Raw genomic sequence first — 19259 nt, 5'->3', positions numbered from 1 at the left:
AACTCACTGCAGCCTGCTGGAGTGATCTTTACCATGCACGTTCATGGTTGCTCAGGGAAGGTCAACCCACAGTTCTTCCTGACCTCTGCAAGAAAGAGGCCACGGAAGTGGCTTTACTAGTATAAGTTCAGAGGGAGGTGTTTAAAGATCTGTTTCCTAGCGCTTTGTTATAATCATCAATGAAATAAGCCATTGATATCCTCGTTATTTATCTCTCTGCACTCTTTCCCCGGACCCCAAATCTTTGATGGATGCTACTGCCTACAGAAGCATTTCCAAGCTTCCTCCCTGTGGCACAAAAGGCACTTCTTGATGAGGGGGACTACCTTCTCTGACACAGGGTCCCTGTGATGCCCTCTTCAATCCTCATTTTCCACCTCTCAAACTCTTTCCAAATGATGATGTCAAGTGAAAATATTTATCAGCTGAGCTGAAGCACAGTGGAAACACTAGACAATAAGGTGGGGTAGGGGTAGGGGGTAGGTGGGCACTGGGAGACATGGCTCCTTACCAGCGGACAAAGGCACTGAGGCTGGATCCTGAGGGTCATGGAGAGATTCCAAGTTGATTAGTGCATGGTCAGGTCTGCGTGCTAGGTAAAAAAAAAATGGACTTGTAAGGAAATGAAAAGGATATTAATAAGCCAGGCCCTGCTGGCAGCCTCCTCTTTACCTGTGAAATGGCTGGTGAGAAGCTGCTGGAGAGGGTGAAGAACATGAAGTAAGCCGAGAACATAGGTGCAGGTCAACAAGAGGCAGCCATAGTGAATACCACCCGTGTTCCAGGGAGCTTAGGTATTGGGAACCACGGAGGACTGTCCACTGGGCAGCCCAGGGAGCCAACAAAGAGGGTGGGGTGAGGGCAGAGGGGTGGCCCCCAAATCAACTGACAAGTTAACTGGCCAAAGAAGCAAAGAGGGGCCTTGGGGAAAGAGAAGAGGGTAACTTGCATGAGTTATCTACCACTGTGTAATAAATCACCTCAAAGCTTTGTGGCCATAGTCCTTTATTATCCGTTATACTTTCCAGAAGTTTGAATTTTGAAGTGGATGGACTGGGGAGCCCTCTCATGAGATTATGGTCAGATGCCAGCTGGAGCTGACCAACTGGGAGACCCTCTCAAGGGCGGCTCCCACACATGCCTGGCGAATCGGTCACAAGCCTCAGCCAGTCTACATGCAGGTCCCTCCACTGGCTGCTCGAGTATCCTCATGGCGTGGTGCTGGCCTTCCCCAAGTGAATGATTCCAGAGACCAGGGCAGGACCTTTGATACTTGTATGACCTGGGCTCAGAAGTCGCACGTCATCACTTCGGCCATGTTCTATTGATCCGAAGCAGCTGCTCCTGATTCAGTGTGAGAGGGGACCACTCAGGAACGTGACTAGTGAGAAGCAAGGATCGTGGGGGCCACCTCGGAGGCTATCTACTACAAAATGCAGTTATTAAGCGTCTACTGTGTACTGTGAAAGGTAACCATCATTGGTTAGGAATCTATATTACTATTATCTCATTACTCCCTCAAAATCTCCAGCATGAGCACCTTGCCTGTGCAGGGTAATAATTCAATTAAAAGTGTTGCATAAGTGACCAGTCCTTACAGATTTTATAACCCCTAACCTCCACCTTCCAGTCCCCTCTGTTTCCAATCAATGAGACACTGAGGTCCGGGGCTCTTAAGCAACTTGCCCAAGGTCACACAGCCAGTAAAAGAATGAGCTGTGGGGCGCCTGGGTGGCTCAGTCGGTTAAGCGTCCGACTTCAGCTCAGGTCATGATCTCACAGGCCGTGGGTTTGAGCCCCACATCAGGCTCTGTGCTGACAGCACGGAGCCTGGAGCCTGCTTTGGATTCTGTGTCTCCCTGTCTCTCTGCCCCTCCCCTGCTCATGCTGTCTCTCTCCATCTCTCAAAAAAATAAATAAATGTAAAAAAAAAAAAACAAAAAAATGAGCTGTGACTCAAACCCAAAAATCCTTGACATCAAAGCCAGCAGGCTTGCTGTTCCACTAGGCCCCCTTCACAGACACCATCCATCAGTAAAGAGGATGGAGGATGCTTCCAGCCTCCCAGGTTGGAGGGATCTCCGAACTCGATCTCCAGCAGAAGAGAGCATCTCAGAGGCTCTTCTCAAGAGCTGAGGCCTCCCCCCAGGCAGTCAGGCCAAGCCAGCCTCCAGAAGACCAGGGAAAGCATTCAGTCATGTGTTTATACCTTTTCCAGTTCTACCTGCATTTTCCTCTTCCTGTATACAACTCCCAGCAGACTATTCCAGATTCTCACCCCTCGGGAACTTCCGGTTTCAGAGCCAGAGTCTCCAGCCAGGCCAAGGAGGAAGGATGGGGACCTCAGGGGACTCAGGGAGCCGGAGCCCACACTTAGGTTAAACCTTCCGTTCCAGTGGGGCCTGGAAATCCCCCTTTCCTTCTGCATCCCCAGCAAGCTCCTGTGCAGGCCTCCCAGCTGCACCTGGATGTGCTCCCAGCCTTAGCTCCCTCTGTGCCCCTAAGCTAGTCCCCGGCTCAGCCCAGGAGGCCCTTTCCTCACGGAGCACTGGATGGAAGCATGGGCGACAGTCAGACCAATGGGTTCAAGTCTCAACCCTGCCACTTACCAGCTACAGCTTAGTCACATGAACCTCTCTGAGCTTCGGTTTTGTCCTACTTAAAAGTAGTGGGCTTCCCTTCTCTCCCTCGGCCCTGCCTATGCCGGTGGCAGCCATCTTTTACTCGGCATCATGGCCACCCTCAGACTTCTGGTGAAGCCCAGGATTGTTAAAAAGAGGACTAACAAGTTCATCTGGCGCCACTCAGACCCACATGTCAAAATTCAATGCAACTGGAGGAAACCCAGAGGCATTGGTGAAACGGGGGGAAGACGATCCAAGGGCCAGATCTCGGTGCCCCACATTGGTTACGAGAGCAGCAAGAAAACAAAGTATATGCTGCCCAGTGGCTTCTGGAAGTTCCTAGTCCACCACATCAAGGAGCTTGAAGTGCTGCTGATTTACAACAAATCTTACTGCACAGAGATTGCTCACAATGTCTCCTCCCAGACCCACCAAGCCACGGCAGAAAGAGCAGCCCAGTTGGCCACCAGGGTCACCAATCCCGATGTCAGGCTATGCGGCAAAGAAAATGAATAGACAGTTTATGTGCACATCGTATTTGTGCTAATAAAACCATAAAACTAAAATAATAATAATAATAATAATAATAATAATAAATAGTAGACCATTTAGGGGTAAATTACCCCGCCATTTGCAGTGGTGGCCTCGACGCATGGGGAGGGGTCTGATATCTTGCCCCACCGCCTCCCTTCAGCAAGAATTGCCTGGGTTGGTTTAAAGGTTCAAAGCAACGAGTCATCAGGGCCTGCTCATCGTAAGCACACATTATTCTCCACACTAGCACAGTGCTGTCCTTCTTCCGCCTTCCATATCCACCTGTCTTTCAGGGCCTGAGGCATCACTTCCAGTTTCTAGAACACCAGCTGACTCAGCACCCTCAGTGCCCTGGAGCTTTTCTTAGGTGGGGACGCACTGTAAGTCAGTCACCTAGGTCGCCCCAAACACACATGCTGTGTTTCCTCCTGTATATGTATTCACAGCCACTGGTGCCTTAACAGACTTTGCAGACTTCAGAGTTAGCATTTGGCAAAGAGGTTTTGTGTCCCTTGATTCTCCTTTATAGGTTGAGGACGTCAAATATTTACTGAGTGAATTTACAAGAGAGCGTAGACACCTTCAGAACTTTTAGAAGAGCATCATCAGTGCTGGCCTGGGGCTGGCAGCGGGAAGCAGAGAAGAAGCCCGGGCCTGTTGGTGGTCTCCAGTGTTGATGGAGGAGAGTCAGCAGACCCTCACCCCTGCCCTCCCTCAGCTGCCCCCTCCCACCGCCTACACCCCCCTCCCCATTCCCTCTCGCTGTCTCCCCACTCCATATCACACGTGATTTCCCAGCTGTTTCCTATGGGGCCCCGGATCAGTTGACCCCAAGAAGAGCACAGCCGACAGCCTACTCCCCATTTCCTCAGGCAGGCCTGTCACCCAGTCACCCCACCATACTCCGGAGACGGTTATGCCCCGTTCCCACACACTACTTCTAAAATGCTGCTTTGACTGGGTGAAGAATTCTTTTCTTTTTTTTCCTAGAATGGAATTTGCAATGTGTTTTCTCAACCCACCCCCATCGGACTTGAGCGAAATGAACTCTGGGCATGGCTGTTTCTTCCAGCAAGGCTCGCCTGATCTGAGGACAGTCACTAACTTGTTATTCTAAGTAATCCTCTGCTGAAAGCTATGAGCCGCCTGTGGTGGACGAGAGCGGGCTTTTCAAGCACAAAAACATCGGACTTGCTGGCTCACAGGACAGACAGCTTCCCGGGAGGAGGGCAGTAGCACAGAGATGCGACCTTCCTCCCAGACGGCACAGAAAGGGCCATGGCGAATCAAGACCATTTGGGGCTGACCATGCTATACATGCTTGTCATTGCCTGGGGAATGTTTCATCAGTCCCCCACTCACTGACATTTAGGTCACCGTCATCAACAGAGGCTCCCCCACCTATCACATCAGATTAACGGATCACATCCCCCGCCCAACATCCTGAAAACTGGCCCAGCACCGAGTTATTGTACCTTCTTTGAGGCCTTCCTCACTTGACTCTTTGCTGTCACTTCCTTCTCCGACCACATCCCCCTGCGTATCAATCCCCCAATTCTATTAGGCTCCTCTAAGCCAAGACCACATGTGCATCCCACCATTCCTTGTGCCTGGAGCATCCTTCCCCACTTTTCTGATAACAAATTCACACCAGCTTTCAAGGCAACTCACATCTCTCAGGCTGTTCCCAAACACCTACCTCCATCCTTAGGGTGTTGAAATCATTCGTGTTCACGTCTGGTTTTCCCCGCCATGGTGGCTCCCATGAACTTGGTTCCTTCATCTCTGTTCGCCTAGACCCTGCACCTGATGGGTCTTGAGGCCATGTTTGTTCGGTCAATGGAAGAAACACTGACTGAACACATGTCTACTGGAGGGAGGCACTGTGATAAGATGCTGTAACCAACAAAAGAAAAAATAGAATGTCAATCCAGCATTCTAGACCTCAATGAGCATATGAGTGTGTGAGCTCATACAAATTCAATAATCCGTAGTCAAAAGTGATTAAAAAAAAAAAATACAGAAAGACACGGTCTTTCTCCAGTCCTAGGGACTTTCTCCAGTCCTAGGGAGCTTACAATCTAGTTTCCAGAAAAGGACTTCTGGATGCATGTAAAGGATTCACATTTCACAGGTCTGCGTGTCCCTGGCCAAGTGAGCACCCAGCTGCTCTGGAGGAGGCCATCCCTGTGGGCCAGATGGTCAGGGAAGTCTTCCTGGAGGAGGTGCGGCTTGAGCTGGGTGTCGCAGGATAGGCAGGACTCAGAGATAAAGAGACATTCCAGGCACAGGGAACGGAAGGAGCACAGCAGAGATGTGGGAAAGGGAGTTCAGGAAACTGCCCCTAAAGAACAATAATTAATCTTAGTAAAGGGTTCCGTGAGCTGAGAAGCTGTTATGGGGCTTTTCAGATATCGTAAGGTTTTGTTGCGGTGGTGGCTCTGATTTCAAATGAGCTGAAGGCCTTGATCGGCGGCCACTCCAACCAGATCTTTTCCTGATTGGCCAGTGGTGCACACCCAAACACAAGTGGTAGAGCAACCTGTCTCTTAATACTTTGGTTTCAATTTGGCATGAGATATTTTTGCTTAACATTCGTCAGTCTCTTCTGCCAAAGTCTAAGGCAGTGTAGGGCTGTGGAAAGAGCACAAGTCTGGATCCCTCGGTTCATAGCCTGACTCCACTTTTTTTCTCCCAGTGATGAGGCCATCGTCATCACCAACGTTTACCCAGTGCCTGCTTGGTTCCAGGCACCGTTCTAAACAACAACAACAAACCTGTCTTATCTTATCATCCCCATTTTGCAGATGAGGAAACTGATGCACGGAGAATAAATAACTTCCCCGGAGTGATCTGTGGCGAACGAGTGGCGGAGCTGGGATGGGAACCCACACAGTTTGACTCCGTGGGCCTCACCCGGAACTGTTCGGGTCTCAGCTCCTCGCCTGCAAAACGAGGATAAGAATCACCGATCGCTCGCTGTTGTTTTGACATGGCATGAAGTTGTGTCACTCTCTGAGTGTCCTAGAGAATGAACGCAAAAGCCCCTGTAATGTTTCCAGAAGCATCACCTTCTCCCACTATGAAAGTGACATGAGCAGACTTTGCTCCTGTCTTCACCGTTCTCTTCCCCGGGCGCGTTCCTGAGCAGTCCCTCTGCACACCTCCCTGTTCCCTGCTCCCCACAAATTCTTCTCATCTCCCAACCCTCAACTGTCCCAACATGCAGCCTTTGATGGGCAAACACGGACCCAGCGGCTGCCTCGCAGAATTCCAGCCCAGAAGCTCAGCGTGCCTGTTCCCATTTCCCCCTTTTCAATGTCAGGAAAGTTCCTGGGGGAGACAGGGGCGGCTGGAGACTGATGGGGACTGTGCTGTGTCTCTGGCACGCAGAGGAGGCAGACGGTTCATGCCGAGACCACCCAACCGCTCTCTCCGAGCCCTCGCCTGCTAGGTCCCCCTCTGCAATAATGACGGAACCGAGCTGGGCAGGCATTTTGGTCTTCTGCAGGCAAAGACATGTTCCCTCCCCGAATGGAATTTGGTGTCTCCAATAATAATAAACGTAAAAACAGGTAGCATTTTTTTTCTTCTTGCCTGCTACACACCGAGCGCTGTTTGGGATCGTTCACAGGAACATTTTAGTCGAACAACTACACTCTCTCCTACGGATTAAGAACCGTCCCAAAGCCCTCCCCACCCCCATTTTACATGTGAGGAAACTGGCATCTCCCTTCCTTCAGTGACCCTATAAATAAACAGCCCTCGGTGCCTGGTGCAGGAAATGCTCTGTGTATCAGGGAAAATCATTCACCGAGACAAGCGCGGATGTTAATGTTATGAGCACTGGGTGGTTGGAATATATTATCACCAGCTCAAGCATGACAATGCTCAGCCACCCCAGGGCAGGAAACGTAAGCGCAGGGATGAATGGATAGTTTTCCCATGCCTCCCTTGCCTGCTCCCAAGGGCTGAGGCTGCCCAGAGAGGGAGTTTGACCCCTCCTCTGATCCCTGGGGAGCGGTCACAGCACGGCTGTGCCTACAAAGCACTAGGTAAATGGGCAGGTGGAGGTCAAGCCTGGAGGGCGTGGCTAATGGTGATGGGGCACTTAGCGCGGGGGATCTGTGTGTGTGTTGTTTATTTGGGTATCCCAGGGGGCGGGATGCATGACTGGTACACAGCAGGCACCCAATAAATGCTTACTGAATGAACGAGTGAGAGAGTGAGTGAGTGAGTGAGTGAGTGAATGAATGAATGAAGTGATTTACTCATGAGCAATCAGCTAGGAGAGCCATAACCTAAACCCAGGGTTGACTTCTGAGGTTCATGCAAGCAGCTCCCGTCCAGGGACACACAGATGCAGACAAGGCAGAGATGCTTGAGAGTCCTTCCCCGGCAAAGGAGAGAGGATGAGCGGTCAGCCTGACGGACGGCCCACAGTCTTGTGGCCAGAGCACCGGACAGGACATCGGCCGACCCGGTTCCTGACCCTGCAGCTGCCATGCCTGGATCTTGGGCAAGTCTCTTCCCCTTGTGTGGCCCTCGCTGCACCCAGAGGTCAAATGGAATTGTTAATGTCCGCCTGCTCCCACAAAGAGAATCAAATGAGATAAGACATGCAAAAGTGTTTTCTTAATCGCAAAGGCAAATTAAATACCGATTGAACGAAGAGGCCTCCCTGGCCTTTGATCTCCCCATCCACACTGGGTGTGCAGTGGGTACTGTGGGCTCTCCACGTCAAGAGTTCAGTTGATGGGCAGGGCTTTCACACTGCATGAGTCTACGAGGCTCCATCACATAGACATCAGAGTCTATTTAACCGCCCGTACTCCCCCAGGGAATGGTCAGTGCACAGCCTGCACAACTGGACCTGGGAGTTCTAGATCAGGGCCTACTTTGGGTGGGACCATGAAGTCAGCACTGCAATGAGCGCGATGGTGAGAACGTTGTTGTCTACTGCTAGGAGCTCTCAGAGAGGAGGCGGTCATTTCCAGAGAGCAGGACTGGTGAAGTTTCCCTGGACCTGGCAGGCTGCCAACACCAGGACTCTAGGATCCAGACCGGCTCTTCCATGCTCTCCAGACCCAAGGCCTTGCCTGCTTTTCTTGTCACCCAGTGATGTGAGTCCTCAGGCCCGTGGGAGGGTGTGGAAGAGGTGGAGGAGGGGCCGCCCTCTGGCTGCTGTCCCCTGCTGGCCCCCACCCCCTCCTCAGCTCACAGCCATGCAGCGTGGACGAGGGAGCTCAGAATCAGCCCATGAGGCCCTAAGAGCCTGAGAGCGAGGCCCACCCAGGGTCATGAGACGTGTAAGACAAGCTCTGAGGCCAGACCTGGACGTCCCTGCTCCTGGCCCCATTCTTTCTGCCGCCCCACACGCATCTACGCCAGCGCCGAACTTAGCTGGAATGGAATGCCCAGGGAGGAAATTTCACCCGCCGTCAAAACATCCAAACGTATTACAACAGCTAGAAATCCTTCTGCTGGCTGGGAATCTATGGCTGGGATCTGGGGAAAGGACCGTGGGGGGTGTCTTTGGCCACACTACAGTTCGCCCTGGGCGTCCCAGCCCCGTGCTGTGCTTTCCGGGGGTGCAGGCTTCGCCCAGGGGTGGTCCATCACACCTTCAGCCCCGCCGCTCCGTGTTCTCCACACCTGTTCTGACGCTGGCCGTTCCGATGGCCCCAGCCTGATACCCTGTCACCTCCTGCACGGCATTCTAAGGTCCCCGAGGGAAGGAACCGACGCCTGTTCACATGTGACACCCTGTCGCTCTGGGTCCCCTGAGTCAGGTGCAAACCTCAGGCCGACCCCCGCCCTCCCTCCTGCCCAGCCCCTCGGGGCTGGCACAGCATCAAGGTTCCGTTAAAAGGGGCCCTCGAAGCGCTCGCATGTGGCCCGGGGTCCGAGCCCCTCATTAGGCCGAGGCTGCTCTCACGTAAGGCCTTTAATGTGGTGCGATGGTATTTTTCAGGCTTTTCAGAAAGAAAAAGTTAATAATGTGAAAGCTTTATTACCCCTCTCTTCCCCCCTCCGAGACATGCCCTTTGGTCGTGGAACGCCAGGCTAGTTAAGGCCGCAGCCCGGGGATTTCCTTCTCTCTGGGAACGGCTGTAATTACGCACACGGAGGGGCCAGGGCAGTAAAGAGGCAACACACGAGGCCTTCACCTCGGAGGCTGGAGGAGGCTAGGTGTTGGCCGCTGTGCCCCGGTCTGCAAAGCAGAAACATATGGGGAATCCATTACCTGCTCTACAAAGGAGGCGGCCTTGCTAATAAACATATTTACTGGGTTAAATAAATACGCCGAGGGTTGTTAAAAGCCTGGCCTGTGACTTAAAGTCACCAACATTTTTCATTTGTCAGAAAGGGGCTTTTGGAAGCTTTCAGGCGGCTTGCCTTCCTGCCCGTGTTTATGCATCCACTGTGCCCCCTCAGCTCCTCCTGACCACGGGGAAAGAAAGAGGCTTTGTCTAGCAGCGTGGAGACCCTACGGGTGGGCGAGCGGATTCACACAGACCGGGTGAGCCGGCGGCCTCAGGCAGAGGGATCCCTGCCCAGAGCTGGTTCGAGGCCCAGCCGTGAGGAAAGACATCTTTACGCGGTGACGTGCCCTCCGGGAAGGCTCCATCCAGATTTCAAACCCAACATTCACCAACACGACCGTGGAGTATAATAGAGCCTTCAAGGCTACGTCCTTTTTTTTTTTTTTTTTTTTAATATTGTGGCAAAATGCACATAAAATTTACCACTTGAACCATTTTAAAGTGGCACCTAGTACATTCATGATGTTGTACAGCCTTCATTACTGCCTACGTCCAGAACATTGCCATTGCGCTAAAAGGAAACCTTTGTCCTCATTAGCCCCCATTTTCCGCTCTCCCCGACAATCGCGAATCTGCCTTGTGTCCTGTAGATCTGGCCGTGCCGGAACGTTTCATATAAATGGAGTCGTGTGATATGTGACTTAGGGGTCCCTCCCGTTTCACCTATAGCATATGATCGAGGCCCACTGCGTGGCAGCACGCATCAGGACCGCATTTTGCTTTCTGGTGGAATATTCCCCCACTGAATGGACAGACCACATTTTGCAGAGCCGTTCATCGGCCTCCAGAGCTTTACGCTGTCCCGACCTTTCGGCTGTTGTGAGCGGTGCTGCTGGGAAGTTGTACAAGTTTTTGTTTGAACACGAGGTGCAGCCCTAGGAGTGGCATTGGCGAGCCATATGGTTAACTCACTAGGGAAAGGCCAAACCGTTTGCTGTGGTCTTTGTGCCTGGTAAGAAGTGGAGGAGAGAAGAGACATCTTTCACTCAAAATTTCAAGTTCTGATAAGACACGGACCTGACATTTTCAAAAGTGGGAGGAAGTGAACATTCGATGCCCCAGGCACCTAATTCCCACTGCCCCCAAGGGAGCCCCCCACTACTACAGGGACTATCGTCCTCATCATACAGACCGGGAAGATGAGGGATTTACGGTCACACCAGATATGTATGTCAGGGATTTAAAACCTGGCCTTTTACGCCATGGAATGGTTTACTCTTTTTTTTTTTTTTTAATTTTTTTAATGTTTATTCATTTTTGAGAGACAGAGTATGAGTGGGGGAGGGGCAGAGAGACAGAGAGACACAGAATCCGAAGCAGGTTCCAGACTCCGAGCTGTCAGCACAGAGCCCGACACAGGGCTCGAACTCATAAACCGCGAGATCATGACCTGAGCCAAAGTCAGACGCTCATCTGACTGAGCCACCCAGGCGCCCTGAAACAGTTCGCTCTTTCCATCACCCCCAGTGACTTGAGAATCTAGAAGGCATGGCCTGAGTTCCTAGGGCCCCAAGAAGGTCTCAACAAATTAAGTGACATTCTAGATAATGCCACACGGCAGGTGAGCTGAGGCCTGGGCAGCTGCTGCTCTGCTTTGTGCCCCATAGGGGAGTGTCCCCCGGGCTCCAGCCAGTCAGGGAAGCACACGGCTTCTGACATCACGTGCTCAAGGACACCGTGGTGACTTTTTTGTCCCTAACCAAAAGGGTTTATCTTCTTCCCAAAGGCGATGCTGTCACATTAAAATAGTATTTGTAGTATTCTAGAAACATGGTAAGTTCCACACACGTGCAATCTTCAGTGCTAATTGTCGTATGTGTATATCCCCACTTGTAGACCCTTTCCGTGGCAAAGGAGTCTGATGCACACTGTTGCTAAATCAAGCATAATGTTATCATGTCCGTGTTTCCCTTTGCTGTGGTATTTATTTCACCTTCTATCTGTATTCTATTACCATACCCCAAGTAATTTCTCTCAGCATATTTTAATCTAGCCTTCATTTTCACTTTATTTTTTTTTTAATTTTTTAATTTTATTTATTTATTTTGAGAGAGAGAGGGAGAGAGAGAATCCCAAGCAGGCTCCGTGCTGTCAGCACAGAGCCCGATGCGGGGCTCGAACTCTCAAGCCACAAGATCATGACCTGAGCCAAAATCAAGAGTTGAACACTCAACCTACTGAGCCACCCAGGCGCCCCTATTTCCTCTCTAATCCTTTAGCTTCTTGTACACCAGCCACTTCACACACACACACACACACACACACACACATGCGCACACACGTGCACACATACATGCACACACATGCATACATGGGCATGCACACACAAATGTACACACAGAGACATACACAGATACACACAGAAATAGACATACACCCACGTACATACACGCACACATACATACATGCAGACGCACAAGCACATGCATGCACACATGTGTGAACACACACATAGACATGCACGTATGCACAGACATACCCACAGATGCACACACACATACACAGAGACATACACACACATATGCACATGCATACATACATACACACAGAGACGTATACACATACACACACATTTACCCACATACACACACACACACACACACACACACACACACACACACACACCTATGCCTGCCTATGCCTCTGGTAGCCATACTTGACCTCTCTGACCACTAATCAGTCCCTATGGTCTAACAGATATGACAGAGTCAGGAGAAGGAGTCTGGGTTTTAGCATCACTAGACCTGGGCTTAAAGCTCAGCTGCAACACCAACCATGTAAGTGTGGTTCAGCAACACACATTGTTAGGAGAATTTAATTATATAATGTTACTTTTTTATTATTTTTTTAATGTTTATTTATTTTTGAAAGAGAGAGTGTGGATGGGAAAAGGGCAAAGAGAGAGGGAGACAATTTGAAGCAACTTGAAGCAATTTGAGGCACGCTCCAGGCTCCGGGCTGACAGCACAGAGCCCAGTGCGGACTCAAACCCATAAACCGTGAGATCATGACCTGGCCCGAAGTTGGACGCTTAACCAACTGAGCCACCCAGGCGCCCCTAATGAAATAATGTTTCTAAAAGCCCAACACCCAACACAGAAGTTGGCTTGAGATAAATAGCATTCTGTTTTCTCTCTTATTCTGGGGAGGAAAGTGGGGGTGGGGGTAGTTGGGGGAAGGGGAAGGAAAAAAGGAACAAAATAAATTGAAATCATTCCATAAACTGTGGAACGTGTTACTCCTGTATATGTGTCGCAGAAATCACAGATTTTATTCAGATATTATAACTTCATTAGAACTTAATCTCATTGTAGTCTAAACTGTAGATAAATCTAAGACACCATTCAACAGCCACTTTGATGGGTTTTGGAAAACTGAAAAACTGAACGTTCCACCAAATTCTGAAAGCTGCCTCCTACCCTGAGGTCCACGTAGGTGGGAAAGAAAGCCTTCAACGGCCCCCAGGCCACTTAGACTGGACACAACTTTCTGGCGTAGATTCTACTCTTTGCAGTGAAACTGGGGAGTTTGCTGAGTAAATGCCTTCTTTTGGGAACAGAAAACAGGGAAAAGTAGAAGAGGCCTTGTGCAATAACGAGCAGAAGTTTGCCATCAATTTGATGCTTGTCAGATTCTCCAAAGATGAGCCATGCACAGCGAACCCCCTTCTTTCAAGTCCTGTTTATGGTTGGTTAAGTAAGCAATGGAGTCATCTGTCACCTCCGCTCTCCAGCCGGTGAGTGGAGAGAGCGACAAGCCAATCTGATGTGAAATGATTTGGACAGTAAGTAAATAAATCCCACCTTGATAAGCTGGCCTCTGCCGCAGCTCTCCCACGGGCCCTAAACATTTTGATTACAGGACTGATGAGGGCTTCCCAGGAGGAGGCCAGATACTCCGCTTCCCTGGAGGTCCCTGAAACAGAACGTCACCCCATCCGTTGGCAATAGTTTTAGGTGGAAGACAGTAAGTGGGGAAACAGGGCAACCAGGTGACCATTTAGGTCTTTTCCCCCCCAAGGAGTCTTAGAGACAATATCCGATTACCACCGGAGGCAAACAACTCAATTTTGGGGTGTCGGACTTACCCAAATTTCTGCTCCCTAGATGCATGGATGGAAAATAGATGTGTGGACAGGGGAGAGAGTTTCAAGCTTGTTTTGCCCAAGCAATTTTCATAAGCCCAACTGCATAATATATTTGCCATCTGAAAGGCAGATTCCCAGGGAAGACACACGAACACAAAATCACTACTTTATTGGGTAAGGAGTGTCTCTTCCTGTTTGGGGAATCTCCTGTGCTCTTGGTAGAAACTTTTTTTCCCCCAATGAGAGGTGGAAATGTTTTATTTATGTGCAGCTTTTCCTAGGTTTATACCTATTTCCTAATCATTAACCATTTTAAAACATTGCCCCAAAGCAAGGAGCCATTTCCTTTAAAATGCCCAAACTAACAGCTTGCATTTTTTTTTTTCGTGTTTCGAGCTGTACCAAGCTCTTTTCTGTATCACATCTCATTCCAAGCCGAAAGGTGTCCCTTGGCACAATGCAGCAGTCACAACCACACAATTCACTAGACAGCCAGACTGCTTGGACTTGAGTCCTATCTCTACGCCTATCAATCATGTGACCCTGGGCAGGTCCGTTCAATGCTTTGTGCCTCCTTTTCCTCCTCATACAATGGGGATGGTATTATTGTCTAACTCACAGGGTTGTCCTGAAGTTTACGTGAGTGGGTCCATGTAAAACACTTATGACAGCAAGGATTCACTGAGCTTCTAGTAACTCACGGCAGATTTCAAAAGGTGATCAAGCAGATACAGCTCAATTTTTGGCAGATTTCCCTTTTGGCAGAAGAAGAGGGTAGAGATTTTCCAAGGCACATGGTGAGGGGATAGCCACGCTCAAGCTGGAGCCCAAGATGCCCTCTCAAGGCTATTTGCAGACATTGAATTCATGCTCAACTACGCTCTTACTGCTCAATACTGAGTGAGCTAATTGTGGTCCAAAGTTATTTATTAATGAAAATTCTAAGAGAGCTTTGCCTGACAATGAGAATTTCAGCTGTTGCTCTCAGGCCCAGAACTCAGGTCCACAGAGATGGGCTCATCAGCAAAACTCCAGGTACCTCAAAGTCACGTTCTCTCCTCTTCCTCTCCTGCTTGGAGTTGGATTGAGTGGTGCGTTTTGCTTTCTTTCTCTCTTTTATTTTTATTTTTATTTTAGGGACAGAGACCATGCAAGCAGAGCAGAGCGCCAAAGGGAGAGAGAGAATGTCAAGCAGGCTCCACGTTCAGCACAGAGCCCAAAGTGGGACTCAATCCCAAGACCCTGGGATTACAACCTGAGCCAAAATCAAGAGTCCGACACTCAGCGAGCTAAACCACTCAGGCGCCCCTCTTTCTCATTCTTATTTACTAATAAGAAAGGAACTTTTCAGAAAAACAGAGTTTGTTTTTTAGATGATAATTGTATTTTATACTGTCAAAAATGTAGGAAATAGCTGAAAAACAAAAGAAGAATAAAATTTTTAACTATCCAAGGGGCGCCGGGGTGGCTCAGTCGGTTAAGTGACTGACTTCGGCTCAGGTCATGATCTCACAGCTTGTGGGTTTGAGCCCTGCATCAGGCTCTGTGCTGACAGCTCAGAGCCTGGAACCTGTTTGGGATTCTGTGTCTCCCTCTTTCTCTGCCCCTCCCCACCTTGTGCTCTGTCTCTCTCTGCCTCTCAGAAATAAACATTAAAAAAAAAAATTATAAAATTTTTAACTATCCAAAATTCTATCACTCAGAAATCATCATTGTTTTGGTATATTCTTTTCATGTCTTTTTTTCTACGCATGTAATAAGAATATGTACATGTGTTTCTTTTACATAATTTGGATCTTGGCGGTGGTAATGGATGGGGTGGTTTATGTAACATATTGCAAGCATTTTGTTCGTTCCCCTTTTAATTGCTTTGGGGTCAACTCTCCAAAATATAGATGAAATAGCAGAGTGCAAGAGTGAAAAGCAAAGCCAGCTTGGGTTTGCATCCTGGCTCTGGCACTCGCTAGCTGTGTAGCCTTTTACAGGTTACTTAGCTTTGCTGGGTCTCAATTTTCTCTGGGTAAGACAAGAATAATAGCACACCCCCCAGAGGGTTGACCTGCTTATGGAAGTGAATGAGTTAATGTCAGAAGTGGTGATGGTGTGCACTTGGGATGTGATGCCTTTATTTTGTCAGTCGAGACTAGAGCTACATTCCATGTAGGATTTTTGGTTGCAAACAGACACAAACCAACATAAACCAAAAAGAGGACTTGATAGGATGTTGAGTAGGACATCTAGTCTTCCACTGGGAAGGCCGTTTGGATGACGACCACAAGCATTACCCCTGCTGGGTACCAGACACAAGGGCTACTTCAGGAACCTCTCACACCATGTCATTTGTCTTCCTGAAGCAGCTATTAGGTTCTTCTTCTGCATATTAGGTATCTGAGTCTCAGAAGGATTAAATGGCCTATTCAAGATCACAGCTAAGGAAGTAGTGGAACCAAGATTCAAACCCAAGTCTGACTTACTTAACGGTGTGTCTCATTCATTCATTCATTCATTCATTCAGCATTATACAACGCTTACTCTATGCCAGACCAGGGGTTCTTTGGTGAGCACACAGACATGGTCCCTGACAGCATGGAGCTTACAATCTAATGGGAGAGAAGGACGTTTGTCTCGTTACCACACAAAGAAAAACGACACTGCAGCAGTAATGTGGGCTCTGGAGGAGAGGTCTGTGGTGTTATGAGAACCTGAACTAGGGATTTGACCTTGACACAGAGGTGGTAAAAGATGCTGTTAGGAAAGTAATGCCTGAGCGGAGATGGGATATGAACAGAGGTGATGGCCAGGACCTGGGAGGTGGATAGGAGCACTTCAGGAAGAAGAAACTACAAGGTTCTATGGAAGAAAGAAGAGTGAGGTTGTGAGAGACTGACACCCGCCATCGGATATATTTGAAATGGGGACAAGCAGAGAGGGGTGGAGAGGTGCCTCAGGAGAGAAGAGGCAGGCCATATAAGGTTTTCACGTTAACCAGGGAGTTTTGGCTTCTCCCGAGGCCAATGGAAGTCTTTAGAGAATGGGAAGCAGGGAGACAATGCCATTAGACTTCACTTCAAAGATGTCACTCTAGTTTCAGTGGGGAGAATACATCAGGGTGGGTAACTGGTTTACCAGTCTTGGCCTATAGCAATAACCCAGCATGGTAATGACAGTAGCTGAGACCAAGGATATGGAGAGACATGAACAGACTCAGGAGAACTTTGGGAGGTCAAGCTTACAGAGTTTGGTGATAGATTGGCTATGGAAAGAGAAGGAGAGGGAGGGGTTGAAGATGATGTCAGGACGTCCAGGTGGTCTAACTCAGACAGTGACGGTGTTATTCACTGACCTGATGAATATTGGGGAGATTCAGATTTAAGAATCAGTTTTGAATACGTTAAGTTTGAGGTGTCTTTAAAATACCTCCACAAAAGATGTTAAACAGGAAGTAAACTACAGAGGTCTGGAGTTTACAAGAGAGGCCTGGGATGGAATTGTATAAGTGGGCATTATCACCTATGGATAAAGGTTAGTGGGCATTTGTCTTTCTTTTGGGCTCTTCCCCATCTGAACCCCCTTCCAAGTTTGGAGAATCCCTCATCTTATGAGGCAAAGCCCACCTCGCACTGTAGAAGCCAAGAAAAGCAGCTTTGGGATGGCCTACAACCGTTTGGATCGAAGCCCACATCTCCCAGGGCCTCTGTGGTCCCACAATCTCTTGATTTGGCTTGGCATTCAATTGGCTCCTCCTACATGCAAGGGCAAGTCTTCCCCCATTTATAGCTAACTAGACCAAGGTGCAAGGGTCAAGAGAGAGGTTGTCCATGGTTTGCTAAAGAGAATGAGCTGGGAACAAGAGTTTGCCACAAGCTAGTCATGTGGCCTTAGATAAGCCCCCTCGCCCCACATTCCTACTTTTGCCAGCTGTACATGGGGCCGGTGACCTCAGGGCTCTCCAAGGCCCTGACTGCCCCTATTAGGCTCTGATGTTGTCTAAGGACAACCAGCCAGAGCAATCACCTAGTTAATTCAGACAGAGGAATTGTCTTACTGGGATGAGAAAGCAGATTTTATTTTTCTGGCCCTGAATAATCGAGATCGTTCATCCCCCAAGCTGTAAATATGCCACCCAAAATAGCAAAGAATTGAAAGAAAACGAGCTCATCAGCAGATTGAAAACAAAGTTCTTTTCTTTCTCATTAACAATAGATTTTTTTTTTTTTTAATCTACAGTTTTCTTCAGTATGAACTTCATTTCATTCTGCTTACCTAGGCTAATGTAATAAAACAGTCCCGGGGGGTAACAGTTACTGATAACTGAGACAAAGCAGAAGCAGTGTGGGCCCTGGGAGGTTTTGCCTGAAGAACAGATCAGTGCTGTCCGAAGTATTCTATTCTGTGCTGTAAGCCAGTAGCTACTAGCCACGTGTGGCTGTTGAGCAGTTGAAACGTGGCTGGTGCAACTAAAGAACAGAATTTTTTATTTTAATGAATTTAAATGTAAATTGAAAGAGCCACATGTGGCTACCATACCGGACGGGGCAGAAGACGTTTGTAGCTGAGTGGAAACTTACCATAGACACGTCTCCTGCCCCTACAAGAAAGTCAAAGCAAATTCACATTTCCGGAAGCTAGTCGTTTGGAGTTTGGGGACAGGGGATCAGGGGAAGGGGACAAAACTCACTCTTTCCCAGTGCCGTGTGTGGGTTTATTAATTGTCTACATGATTGCTTTTGTAAGAAGACTACCTCTCTGAACCCAGAATTAGGAGTTCTGAATTTGAAACCATTTATTAGGCTTAAATTTATGTGGTGTGAAATGTGTTAGATCATTTGCTCATCAGTAGGTTGTCTAGAAAAAAGGCCCATCTACAAAGGCTTTTCAGGGTGAAGGTCACCGGTGTAATCAGAAACATACCAAGCCTGGCCTCCAGCAAAAGATTGTGTGCTTTCAAGTAAATTTTGAATTTGCAAAGTGGCCTTTTGAAGACCTTGCCATTGGTAACATTTCCTCTCTTATGGGGGAAAAAAAAAAAAAAAAGCAATTATTTTTCACTATTGTTCAAGTTAACCGAAAGGTAGAAGCCTCTCTAGTGGTTCACATCTGAAAATATGGCACACATAGGACTGCCCTGCTGATAGGAAACCTTCGAAGCTACTAGGCAGATGGCGGGATCCAATAAGAAAGTTTGATTAAGATTTGGACAAATCATGTAATAGGAATGGCCGACCAACCCCAGGAGTCAAAAGGCCTGGCTGGAAATTTGCTGCAGCTTATGAGAAGAAATACTTTGTCTCGGGCTGGAGATCGGTTCATTCGTTCCACAAGCGCTGATCTTGGGCCTGGAGAGGCTTGGAGCAGGTTCAGGGGGCGGCTGCTGGACTGGGGGCTCACAGTCCAGGGAGGAGGCCCAGCGTTAGCTGGGCAGCATGCCATCCCCTGTGACTGTTCTCTCCCAGAGTCGTCTGATCCTAAGAATCGTCCTAGGCGCATTTTACAACACGGATTTCCAGCCCCTTCTCTCCAAGTATCCAGATTCCGTAGGTCTGTGGCCGGCCCTGACAATATGTGGTTTCATGGAGTGCCCTTAGAAGACTCTTGTTAAGGGGGCGCCTGGGTGGCTCAATCGGCTGGGCGTCCGACTTCGGCTCAGGTCACCATCTCACGGCTCGTGAGTTCGAGCCCCGCGTCGGG

The 19259-nt window shown here is 48.9% G+C and overlaps 1 protein-coding gene across 1 annotated transcript; it reads left to right on the top strand.

The window, feature by feature from the left end:
• Window positions 1–2732: 2732 nt before the first annotated feature.
• Window positions 2733–3140, top strand: LOC121044562 (60S ribosomal protein L32-like). Its single transcript, XM_040496894.1, has one exon. It carries the CDS (start codon window positions 2733–2735, stop codon window positions 3138–3140), a length of 408 nt encoding a protein of 135 aa, XP_040352828.1.
• Window positions 3141–19259: the final 16119 nt, after the last annotated feature.

This window comes from Herpailurus yagouaroundi, unplaced genomic scaffold (assembly GCF_014898765.1).
Source record: "Herpailurus yagouaroundi ecotype Mexico unplaced genomic scaffold, PumYag 188, whole genome shotgun sequence".
Lineage (NCBI taxonomy): Eukaryota > Metazoa > Chordata > Mammalia > Carnivora > Felidae > Herpailurus > Herpailurus yagouaroundi.
This window is presented reverse-complemented; position numbering and strand designations above follow the sequence as displayed.